Consider the following 12971-nt stretch of genomic DNA (forward strand, 5'->3'; position numbering starts at 1 on the left):
GCCAAACAATATGCATCACGGTTTTCTGGTGCTACGAAGTTCCAAAATCTTTAAACTAGTCTTTCATTAATGCTGTACCTGTGTACTATAACTACCTGTAAAACGCAGGCTACATCACAGCCAGAAACTCTGCGCCCTTAATTTCCTTTCTAATTTCCTCCTGGCAGACTTGAAGCATGCAGTGCAGGAGGTCATTCTCTATGGTTATAGAACTGCATTTTATACTGTACTTTTTTCAAATGCGAATTTAATATAGCGTCTAATTGTGCACAAAAAATTAATCAAGGAGCGAAGAGCACTGGGACTGGAAGACGATTCTATCTCATTATGTCTGAGGGCAAGATCCAACGCTCCATAGAAACGTATACAGTTACTAATTATATTTACTACGTATATACACTCATGTTCAGAAAAAACAGAACACAGATAGGAAGTTCAGATTCACAGGACATGTACATTAGTATGCTCTGCAGAACTGATTAGCGTTTTAGTCACCTCTCTTAAGTATGTGCTCTGTTGCTCAGTAGGGACAGGGTGCGCCATGTACCTTGTCAACTTGCTGTTCCATATACACTACTGGCCATTAAAATTGCCACACCAAGAAGAAATGCAGATTATAAACGAGTATTATACTAAAACAGACATTTGATTACATTTTCACGCAATTTAGGTGCATAGATCCTGAGAAATCAGTACCCAGAACGACCACCTCTGGCCGCAATAACGGCCTTGATACGCCTGGGCATTCAGTAAAACAGAGCTTGCTGCTTATGCAGCTTCAACACGATACATCAGTTCATCAAGAGTAGTGACTGAAGTATTGTGACGAGCCAGTTGCTCGGCCACCATTGACCAGACGATTTCAGTTGGTGAGAGATCTGGAGAATGTGCTGGCCAGGGCAGCAGTCGAACATTTTCTGTATGCAGAAAGGCCCGTGCAGCACCAGCAACATGCGATCGTGCATTATCCTGCTGAAATGTAGGGTTTCGCAGGGATGGAATGAAGGGTAGAGCCACGGGTCGTAACACATCTGAAATGTAACGTCCACTGTTCAAAGTGCCGTCAATGTGAACAAGAGGTGACCAAGACGTGTAACCAATGGCACCCCACACCATCACGCCGGGTGATACGCCAGTATGGCAATGACGAATACACGCTTCCAATGTGCGTTTACCGCGATGTCTCCAAACACGGATGCGACCATCATGGTGGTGTAAACAGAATCTAGATTCATCCGAAAAAATGACTTTTTCCATTCGTGCACCAAGGTTCGTCGTTGAGTACACTATCGCAGGCATTCCTGTCAGTGATGCAGTGTCAAGGGTAACCGTAGCCATGGTCTCCGAGCTGATAGTCCATGCTGGTGCAAACGTCGTCAAACTGTTCGTGCAAACGTCCCAATCTGTTGACTAAGGGATCGAGACGTGGCTGCACGATCCATTACAGCCATGCTGATAAGATGCCTGTCATCTCGACTGCTGGTGATACGAGGCCGTTGGGATCCAGCACGGCGTTCCGTATTACCCTCCTGAACGCACCGATTCCATATTCTGATAACAGACATTGGATCTCGACCAACGCGAGCAGCAATGTCGCGATACGATAAACCTCAATAGCGATAGGCTACAATTCGGACATTATTAAAGTCGGGAACGTGATGATACGCATTTCTCCTCCTTACACGAGGCATCACAACAACGCCGATCAACTGCTGTTTGTGTATGAGAAATCGGTTGGAAACTTTCGTCATGTCAGCACGTTGTAAGTGTCGGCACCGGCGCCAACCTTGTGTGAATGCTCTAAAAAGCTAATCATTTGCATATCACAGCATCTTCTTACTGTCGGTTAAATTTCGCGTGTGTTGCACGTCATCTTCGTGGTGTAGCAATTTTAATGGCTAGTAGTGTATGATGGCATCGACGCGTACAAAGCTCTAATTGTATCCCATGGTATAGCCATCCATGATGCATTCACATGGCTCCGAGGTCATCTGTGGTGGTTGACACTGGGTCACAACGGTGCACCCATTGTTTCACCATATCCCACACATTTTCGATTGGCGACAAGTCTGGTGATGTGGCGGGCCATGGCAAAAGCCTGTCGTCCTGTGATACTGACAAGGCACGTGTTCATGGAGCAAAATATGGTGGTGCATTGTCTTGCTAAAAAAAAATGGCGTCTGGGCTGTTGTGCAGGAAGGGTACGGCTACGGCTGGCAGGATGTCATTCACGTAGGTCACATTGGTCACAGTGCCCTGGACACACACCAACTGCGGTTTGTGCTTGTACCCAGTAGCACCCCACACCATAAGGCTTTGAGTTGGTGCTGTATGTTTTTTTACGAATGCAATCACTGTGATGCCGCTCCCTGTCTGTCAACCAAAATGGGGTCATCGTTTTCAAACCAACTGAACCTTGATTCGTCTGAAAACACTATCTGATGCCATTGCTATCCCCAGTGGTATCTTTCCATAGACCATTGACGTCTAGCACGTTCCTGCACATTCGTCAAAGGTAGGCAGGAAAAAAAAATGGTTCAAATGGCTCTGAGCACTATGGGACTTAACTTCTGAGGTCATCAGTCCCCTAGAACTTAGAACTACTTAAACGTAACTAACCTAAGGACATCTCACACATCCATGCCCGAGGCAGGATTCGAACCTGCGACCGTAGCGGTCCCGCGGTTCCAGACTGTAGTGCCTAGAACCGCACGGTCACCGCGGCCGGCAAAAGGTAGGCGGAGAAGTGGTCGACGCGTACGTTGCCCGTGGCATAGTAAACGGCAACAGATGATGTACAGTGTGTCACACTGCTCCACTACTGCGCCAGAGGCGAGGAGGACGCAGATCTGTCCTGCAGTGCCATTCCAATGAGGCGTCGATCTTCTAGGGGGCAGGGAGCCTCACCCATCTCGTCATGTTCTACGTCCTTTCGTGAAGAATTCTACGCAGATCCGTTGCACTGCCGAAGCACATCGTCCCACACGAGCAGCAGTTAACGATATGGATGCATCACATTCCCTGATACCAGTAACGTGATTTGACGGTACTGTTCTCCAGTAATGTGCCCCTTTCAGACTCAGTGATTTGACGGTACTGTTCTCGCATACGTCAACAAGGCATCCTGCACATTTGCTCAAGTGACAACAACGTGAGGCGCAGGCGTATCTAACCGGCAGGTGGCGTTGCGCGGCAATATTGATGTTCACCTCGAATCCCCGGGCGGACGTGGTTCTTGCAGGACATACTGACGTACCTGTCCTGTGAATACGAACGTCCTGTCTCTAGTCGTTCAAGGTGCTCAGTGTTTTCTGAACGTGAGTGTACTTGCGGTAACTTTTTGGTTGTGTAATGCTACGGAACTGCTTATCCAATGTCTAATTGGGTAGGTACATTTACATTGCCTACACTTGCCAGATTCAAAACGTTATTGCATAGACCGAAGAAAGTTTGTGTTTTCTAGTTTTGTCACGGAGATGTTGAATGTCACAGACTCGGTGTTTAGTCGACAAAATATCTCCTACAAATAGTAAAAAGAGAAACAGAATAAGACGCTTTTCACATCACCACTACACAGCCTTTCATCCTTGCTGTACAGGTCGGAGTTAACTTTTCTATTGAATTGACGACTTTTCGCTTAAACTGTCAGCGAAATTGTTAAAGTCGGTCTACGTAGCCTCTCGAGTTGTACTTTTTCTGTTTCAAACCTTGCGTAAATTGAAATGTTCTGGGAACAAGTAAATTACTTGATTTACTAACTTACCTATTCACTTATTACTTGAGCCCCAAAATTCACTATAGAACAAGCTAAATAACAGATACAACGCACAGTGAATAGTTGTTTCACTCGCAGCTACGCGTGAACTGGTAAGGAAACACGAGAATTCCGTATTGTTCGGAGATTGAACACCCCTGGCTCTCTCCAGGAGAGCGTGGCCAAGTTTCTGCGTCCGGCAGGGTGGCTCGGGTCAGGTGGTTGTAGGATGGAGCCTCGTATACGAGTACGACGCTCCCAGGCATTGCCTCCGTACGCCCCGCTCCCCTCTGACACCTACCCCCTGAGGCACCCTAGTCCGCGTTCGGAAGCGGGATGCAAACCCAGGTCGCCGTCGGAACAGTGCCTTCCCACGGCTGTGTTCGGCGCCTAGAGCCAGAGCCCGGGTTATTTGAAAAGAGATACATCTACATGTCTACATCTACATCTACATGACTACTCTGCAATTCACATTTAAGTGCTTGGCAGAGGGTTCATCGAACCACAATCATACTATCTCTCTACTATTCCACTCCCGAACAGCGAGCGGGAAAAACGAACACCTAAACCTTTCTGTTCGAGCTCTGATTTCTCTTATTTTATTTTGATGATCATTCCTACCTATGTAGGTTGGGCTCAACAAAATATTTTCGCATTCGGAAGAGAAAGTTGGTGACTGAAATTTCGTAAAAAGGTCTCGCCGCGACGAAAAATGTCTATGCTGTAATGACTTCCATCCCAACTCGTGTATCATATCTGCCACACTCTCTCCCCTATAACGCGATAATACAAAACGAGCTGCCCTTTTTTGCACCCTTTCGATGTCCTCCGTCAATCCCACCTGGTAAGGATCCCACACCGCGCAGCAATATTCTAACAGAGGACGAACGAGTGTAGTGTAAGCTGTCTCTTCAGTGGACTTGTTGCATCTTCTAAGTGCCCTGCCAATGAAACGCAACCTTTGGCTCGCCTTCCCGACAATATTATCTATGTGGTCCTTCCAGCTGAAGTTGTTTGTAATTTTAACACCCAGGTACTTAGTTGAATTGACAGTCTTGAGAATTGTACTATTTATCGAGTAATCGAATTCCAACGGATTTCTTTTGGAACTCATGTGGATCATCTCACACTTTTCGTTATTTAGCGTCAACTGCCACCTGACACATCATACAGCAATCTTTTCTAAATCGCTTTGAAGCTGATACTGGTCTTCGGATGACCTTACTAGACGGTAAATTACAGCATCATCTGCGAACAGTCTAAGAGAACTGCTCAGATTGTCACCCAGGTCATTTATATAGATCAGGAACAGTAGAGGTCCCAGGACGCTTCCCTGGGGAACACCTGATATCACTTCAGTTTTACTCGATGATTTGCCGTCTATTACTACGAACTGCGACCTTCCTGACAGGAAATCACGAATCCAGTCGCACAACTGAGACGATACCCCATAGCTCCGCAGCTTGATTAGAAGTCGCTTGTGAGGAACGGTGTCAAAAGCTTTCCGGAAATCTAGAAATACGGAATCAACTTGAGATCCCCTGTCGATAGCGGCCATTACTTCGTGCGAATAAAGAGCTAGCTGCGTTGCACAAGAGCGATGTTTTCTGAAGCCATGCTGATTACGTGTCAATAGATCGTTCCCTTCGAGGTGATTCATAATGTTTGAATACATATATGCTCCAAAACCCTACTGCAAACCGACGTCAATGATATAGGTCTGTAGTTAAATGGATTACTCCTACTACCCTTCTTGAACACTGGTGCGACCTGCGCAATTTTCCAATCTGTAGGTACAGATCTATCGGTGAGCGAGCGGTTGTATATGAGTGCTAAGTAGGGAGCTATAGTATCAGCGTAATCTGAAAGGAACCTAATTGGTATACAATCTGGACCTGAAGACTTGCCCGTATCAAGCGATTTGAGTTGCTTCGCAACCCCTCAGGTATCTACTTCTAAGAAACTCATGCTAGCAGATGTTCGTCTTTCAAATTCTGGAATATTCCATTCGTCTTCCCTGGTGAAAGAATTTCGGAAAACTGCGTTCAATAACTCCGCTTTAGCGGCACAGTCGTCGATAACAGTACCATCGGCACTGCGCAGCGAAGGTATTGACTGCGTCTTGCCGCTTGTGTACTTTACATACGACCAGAATTTCTTCGGATTTTCTACCAAATTTCGAGACAATGTTTCGTTGTGGAACCTATTAAAGGCATCTCGCATCGAAGTACGTGCCAAATTCCGCGCGTCTGTAAATTTTAGCCCATCTTCAGGATTTCGCGTCCTTCTGAACTTCGCATGGTTTTTCCGTTGCCTCTGCAACAGCATTCGAACCTTTTTTGTGTACCACGGGGGATCCGTTCCATCTCTTACCAATTTATGAGGTATGAATATCTCAATTGCTGTTGCCACTATATCTTTGAATGGCGCTCTACTTCTCCACCTGTACAGAAAGCTCAAAAAGCGAACATAACTGAAAAAAATCATTTCCGAGGGTAGCGCAAACCAGCAAACGTATACAGAATCATGTAAAGATAGTGAGGAAAGTTACAAAACAATGCAGCATTTGGTAGACGTACACCTGCAACATTCTACTCGTCCACTTGGCAACTAGGTTTCAAATCTCCTGTCGTGGGCATATAGGAAAATATGGCTGACACAGATAAATGTTATATGTTGTTTAGCATCGAGTGTTAAGCTACAGCACTTTGATAACCACGGCTTGGCTGCAGCACATTAAGACACCGTCCTGTTTTCTTGTTTGCAGCTCTCTGAAGCTGGTGTACATATTCTCCGTCAACCCGTACCTGGGACCCCTGCAGGTCTCCCTGAGTCGCATGGTGCTGGACATCATGAAGTTTTTCTTCCTCTACGTTTTAGTACTCTTCGCCTTCTCTTGCGGTAAGTGATTATCTCTTTCTACGATGCTGAAATACGGTCACATTACTAGCAGACATTTCTACGAAGACTGCCCGTGACTGATTGTTGCGGCTAGATTAGAGATATTTTAAATTGCAATATGAATTTTAGATAAGGCAAACAAAAGAGAGACAACAACCAAGGTAGACACCTTTGTAGCCCACGGACTAGTGGCACAGATGCACAAAGATGAAGACCAAGTACATCTCCAGTACCTGTTGCCGCCGATGATATAAAATACGCATGAAGACTAAGATGAATATTCTGTTCCTACCGGAATAACGAGATGCAATTATTTTATTTTCTTACGCGAGTTGACTGATCACCAATCTGACTCTGTCACAAATATTAATAGAGGGGCAATGGTGCCACAAGTCAGGACGTTCTTTGTAAATAAAATGAATCGGACCAGTTTGCACTAATTTTAATTTTGCTGGTGGTTACCGGTTTCCGTTGTATAACAACCATCTCGAGCAGCAGCTGTGTCCACACCACCGCCGACTGCGGCCACCCACACGGCGCCTCTACACACTGACGCTCCCTCACGTGGTATAGAAACTGGTCTGAAAGAGGTAGCCACCCGCAAAATTTAAATTAATGCAGATTGGACTGATACTCTTCATTTGTAACAACTACAACCCGTTGATGTTCCAGCACGATGTAAAACATTCTTACATAGGCACTTTTGACAAAAAGAACTACAACACAAGATTTTTTTGCAGTATATGACGTCGATAAAAGCAGCGTCATTCTAACTCCATTTCCAAAACGAACATATTTGTGGTAAGTACGGCACAGGAGAAGCGCTCGTGTCATTCTTCTACGAAATTAGATCCATACCTGCAGCTAGGCTGGAACGTCAGTTACGGGAACTGCAGTAGGATAGCACTGCGGGTCCTGGCGCAGATAACGATCTTACCTTGTCCATTCTAGTGATAAGAACAGACTTCGAGGAGCTCTACCCGTGCACCTGAAGCAAGGTCACGCTGAAGATGCTGATGATGATGTTTCGTTTGTGGGGTGCTCAACTGCGCGGTTATCAGCGCCCGTACAAATTCCAAACCTTTGCTCAGTCCAATCTCACCACTTTCGTGAATGATGATGAAATTATGAGAACAACACAAACACCCAGTCATCTCGAGGCAGGTGAAAGTCCCTGACCCCGCCGGGAATCGAACCCGGGACCCCGTGCTGGGGAGGGAGTACGCGACCGCGATGCCACGAGCTGCGGACTGAACGCCGAAGAGGCGCACAACCTGCCCCCTCGGAATCCCCACACATCGGGCTACTGCATTACGTAGGTACAGGATGCAGCCTGTACTGCCCAGTAGGGAGTTGGGAAGCTCCTCCTGCGATCCTTCCCGCCTTTCTCTCTAGACCGACAGGAATACATTAAAGTGGTGGGTGCCTTCTCCCCCTCCCCCTTTTCTCACTAGAGTGGTTGCGTGCCATTCGTCATTCGAGGTCTTTGCACCATATCGAGAAGAGGAATCGTCAGCAGCAAAGTTATCCTGCTCAAGAAACGGTGGAAAATATTCTAATTTACAAAGAAAGCCACTTTCACATAACGGTGGGTGGCTGAATTACTATAATTAAATGATGTCATGACATTTTCTGTAAGCAGTCACACCTCCCATTCTAATTCACAATAATTTTACCGACTTTTTCCTCCAATTACCCACATTTCCAGTCTAATATATTTAGAAATACGAGATTTTAAATGTTTAACAATACCAGAACACGTTATTTCAAACAAATATGCCAATATCCTACATTAAACAATTTTCACAATGCATTATTTAACAACGAATACATTCCTGCTTTTACCTTCTGCGAGCTGCAAGGATCTACATCTATATACATACTCCACTATACGGTGCGTGACGGAGGGTACCTCGTACCACAAGTAGCATCTTCTCTCCCTGTTCCACTCCCAAACAGAACGAGGGAAAAATGACTGCCTATATGCTTCCGTACGAGCCCTAATCTCTCTTTTCTTATCTTTGTGGTCTTTCCGCGAAATGTAAGTTGGCGGCAGTAAAATTGTACTGCAGTCAGCCTCAAATACTGGTTCTCTAAATTTCCTCAGTAGCGATTCACGAAAAGAACGCCTCCTTTCCTCTAGAGACTCCCACCCGAGTTCCTGAACCACTTCCGAAACACTCATATGATGATAAAACCTACCAGTAACAAATATAGCAGCCCGCCTCTGAATTGCTTCTATGTCCTCCCTCAATCCGACCTGATATGGATCCCAAACGCTCGATCAGTACTCAAGAATAGGTTGTATTAGTGTTTTATAAGCGGTCACCACCCCCCCTCCCCCATGACCCATGGACCTTGCCCTTGGTGGGGAGGCTTGCGTGCCTTAGCAATACAGGACGTACCGTAGGTGCAACCACAACGGAGGGGTATATGTTGCGAGGCCAGACAAACGTGTGGTTCCTGAAGAGGGGCAGCAGCCTTTTCAATAGTTGCAAGGGCAACAGTCCGCATGATTCACTGATCTGGCCTTGTAACAATAACCAAAACGGCCTTGCTGTTTTGGTACTGCGAACGGCTGAAAGCAAGGGGAAACGACAACCGTAATTTTTCCCGAGGGCATGCAGCTTTACTGTATGATTAAATGATGATGCCGTCCTCTTGGGTAAAATATTCCGGAGGTAAAATAGTCCCCATTCGGATCTCCGGGCGGGGACTACTCAAGAGGGCGTCGTTATCAGGAGAAAAAAAACTGGCGTTCTACTGATCGGAGCGTGCAATTTCAGATCCCTTAATCGGGCAGGTAGGTTAGAAAATTTAAAAAGGGAAATGGATAGGTTAAAGTTAGATATAGTGGGAATTAGTGAAGTTCGGTGGCAGGAGGAACAAGACTTCTGGTCAGGTGACTACAGGGTTATAAACACAAAATCAAATAGGGGTAATGCAGGAGTAGGTTTAATAATGAATAGGAAAATAAGAATGCGGTTAAGTTACTAAAAACAGCATAGTCAACGCATTATTGTGGCCAAGATAGATACGAAGGCCACGCCTACTACAATAGTACACGTTTATATGCCAACTAGCTCTGCAGATGACGAAGAAATTAAAGAAATGTATGATTAAATAAAAGAAATTATTCAGATTGTGAAGGGAGGTGAAAATTTAATAGTCATGGTTGACTGGAATTCGGGTGATGCTGAGGGAATTAGATTAGGAAAATAGACACTTAAAGTAGTAAAGGAATTTTGCTATTTTGGGAGCAAAATAACTGATGATGGTCGAAATAGAGAGGATATAAAATGTGGACTGGCATTGGCAAGGGAAGCATTTCTGAAGAAGAGTAATTTGTTAACATCGAGTATAGATTTCAGTGTCAGGAAGTCATTTCTGAAAGTATTTGTACGGAGTGTAGCCATGTATGGAAGTGAAACATGGACGATAAATAGTTTGGACAAGAAGAGAATAGAAGCTTTTGAAATGTGGTGCTACAGTAGAATGCTGAAGATTAGATGGGTAGATCACATAACTAATGAGGAAGTATTGAATAGGGTTGGGGAGAAGTTTGTGGCACAACTTGACTAGAAGAAGGGATCGGTTGGTAGGACATGTTCTGAGGCATCAAGGGATCACCAATTTAGCATTGGAGGGCAGCGTGGAGGGTAAAATTCGTAGAGGGAGACCAAGAGATGAATACACTAAGCTGATTCAGAAAGACGTAGGTTGCGGTACGTACTGGGAGATGAAGAAGCTTGCACAGGATAGAAAAGCATGGAGAGCTGCAACAAACGAGTCTCAGGACCGAAGACCTGCAGTGTTACGCCCAAATATTTCATCGACGTGACTGTGTGAAGCACTACACTAGTAATGGAGTATTCAAACATTACGGGATTCTTTATCCTATTCATCTGCATCACTTTACAGTTGTCTACTTTAGAGTTAGCTGCCATTCTTTACACCAGTCACAAATGCTGTCCAAGTCATCTTGTATCCTCCTACAGTCACTCAACGACGACACCTTCCCGTAAACCAGAGCATCATTAGCAAACAGCCGCACATTGCTATCCATCCTATCCAAAAGATCATTTATGTAGATAGAATACAACAGCAGACCTACCACACTTCCCTGGGGCACTCCAAATGATACCCTCACCTCCGATGAACACGCACCATCGAGGACAACGTACTGGGTTCTATTAATTAAGAAGTCTTCGATCTTATTTGGGAACCAATCACATATGCTCGTACCTTAGTTAAGAGTCTGCAGTTGGCAACGAGTCAAACGCTTTCCGGAAGTCAAGGAATATGGCATCCGCCTGATACCCTTCATCCGTGGTTCGCAAGATATCATGTGCGTTTCGCAGGAGCGATGCTTTCTAAAGCCCTGATGATGCATGGACAGCAGCTTCCCTGTCTCAAGGAAATTCATTATATTCGAACTGAGAATAAGTTCGAGAATCCTGCAACAAACCGATGTGAAGGATACTCGTCTGTAATTTTGAGGATCCGTCCTTCTACCCTTCTTATACAGGCGTCACCTGCGCTTTTTTCCAGTCGCTCGGGACTTTACGTTGGGCAAGAGATTGCGATAAATGCAAGCTAAGTAAGGAGCCAATACAGTAGAGTGCTCTCTGTAAAACCGAATTGGAGTCCCATCAGGACCTGGCGATTTATTTATTTTTAACCCATTCAGCTGCTTCGCAACCCCATGGATGTCTATCGCTATGTCCTCCATACGGGAATTTGTACGAGAGTCAAACGGCGGCCTGTTTGTACGGTCCTCCTGCGTGAAAGATTTCTCAAATGCTAAATTTAAAATTTCAACTTTCGTTTTGCTGTCTTCCGTTGGCAGGCCAGACTGATCAGTGAGCGACCAGCTAACGTAAGACCAGAATTTCCATGGGTTTGCAGCAATGTATTTTGATAAGGTAAGACGGTGGTAGTGGTTGTATGCTTCGCGCATCGCTGTTTTTACAGCAGCACGAATCTCTACTGACTTTTGCCTGTCCTCATTCTCCCGATCTTTCTTGTGCCGCGAGTGCAATTGTCTTTGCTTCCTGAGTATTCTCTGAATTGCGCTGTTAAACCACGGTGCGTCTTTTCCGACCGTAACCCACTTTTTCGGCACATACTTCTCCAATGCGTGATCTACAATGTGTTTAAAGTTTGCCCATAATTCTTTCACGTCCATCGTACCGGAAGTAAATGAAGTCGATTCATTTACTAAGTGGGATGCTAACAACTGCTTACCTACTCTTTCTAGTAAGAATACTCTCCTAGCCTCCTTGACCGACTTTTTAACTTTCGTAACCATAGTCGTAATGACAGCATCATGATCACTAATCCCTGTCTCAACACTGACACCGTCGATGAGGTCTGGTCTGTTCGTGGCTACCAGATCTAAAATATTTCCATTACGCGTTGGCTGTCGATTTAGCTGCTCAAGACAATTTTCGGATAATGTGTTCAAAAGTAATTCATACGACGGCTTGTCTGTACCACCTCTAATTAATCCATAGACATCCTAGTCTATACTAGGTAGGTTGAAGTTGCCTCTGACTAATATAGCATCATCCGGGTACTTCTGCGATATAGAGTGTAGACTCCGTTTGAATGATTCTAGAACTGTCACGGTGGAACCTGGTGGCCGGTAATAACACCCAAAAATTAACTTTATTTCTCATAGCCCTGTTAAACTTGTCCACATAACTTCACAATCACAGTCTACTTTGACCTCAGTAGACACAATAATTTTGTCAACTGCAATTGTCTTTCCGATACACGTTCCAACCCTCACTAAATATTTTAGACCTTCCTATCTCATGGTTCAGCCAGGTCTCAGTCCCGAGAATAATTTGCGCGTCACACGCTTCCTGGAGGGCAGTAAATTCAGAAACTTTATTCCGAACACTCTGAAAATTTACTGCTAATATCTTGATAGCTGAAGTGCCTTTACACTGATCGCGTCCTGATTTCCCTGCCTGCACGTCGACAGGTCAGTGTTCATCAGGACACCTCGCACTACTGCCTAGCCTAAAAATAAATAAATAAATAAAAATAAAACACGTGCACGCCACAAATACTCTGCTACTCGAGTAGCCGCTTCCTTTGTGTAGTACACCCCTGACCTATCTTGAGGCGTCCTACAATTCCCCACCCAATAGCGCAAGTTTAGAAATTTGCAGCCAAGACCGTCACAGAGTAGACGAAGCCTCTGGTTGAGACCCTCCACTCGGCTCCAAACCAAAGGACCCAAACCAAAGGACCCCGATCCACAAATGACAACCGCCTACGCGATGTTACACTCTACCGTTATTAA

At 45.2% G+C, this 12971-nt stretch overlaps 1 protein-coding gene across 1 annotated transcript in view; it reads left to right on the top strand.

The window, feature by feature from the left end:
• The window catches only part of LOC126354208 (transient receptor potential-gamma protein), an 847751-nt gene that overhangs the window by 616921 nt on the left and 217859 nt on the right, over positions 1 to 12971 (top strand). Inside the window, exon 12 of the mRNA XM_050003666.1 lies at positions 6522 to 6655. Within this exon, the coding sequence (XP_049859623.1) occupies positions 6522 to 6655 (134 nt within the window). The remainder of the gene's footprint in view (positions 1 to 6521; positions 6656 to 12971) is intronic.

The sequence above is a fragment of the Schistocerca gregaria genome, chromosome 3 (genome assembly GCF_023897955.1).
Source record: "Schistocerca gregaria isolate iqSchGreg1 chromosome 3, iqSchGreg1.2, whole genome shotgun sequence".
Lineage (NCBI taxonomy): Eukaryota > Metazoa > Arthropoda > Insecta > Orthoptera > Acrididae > Schistocerca > Schistocerca gregaria.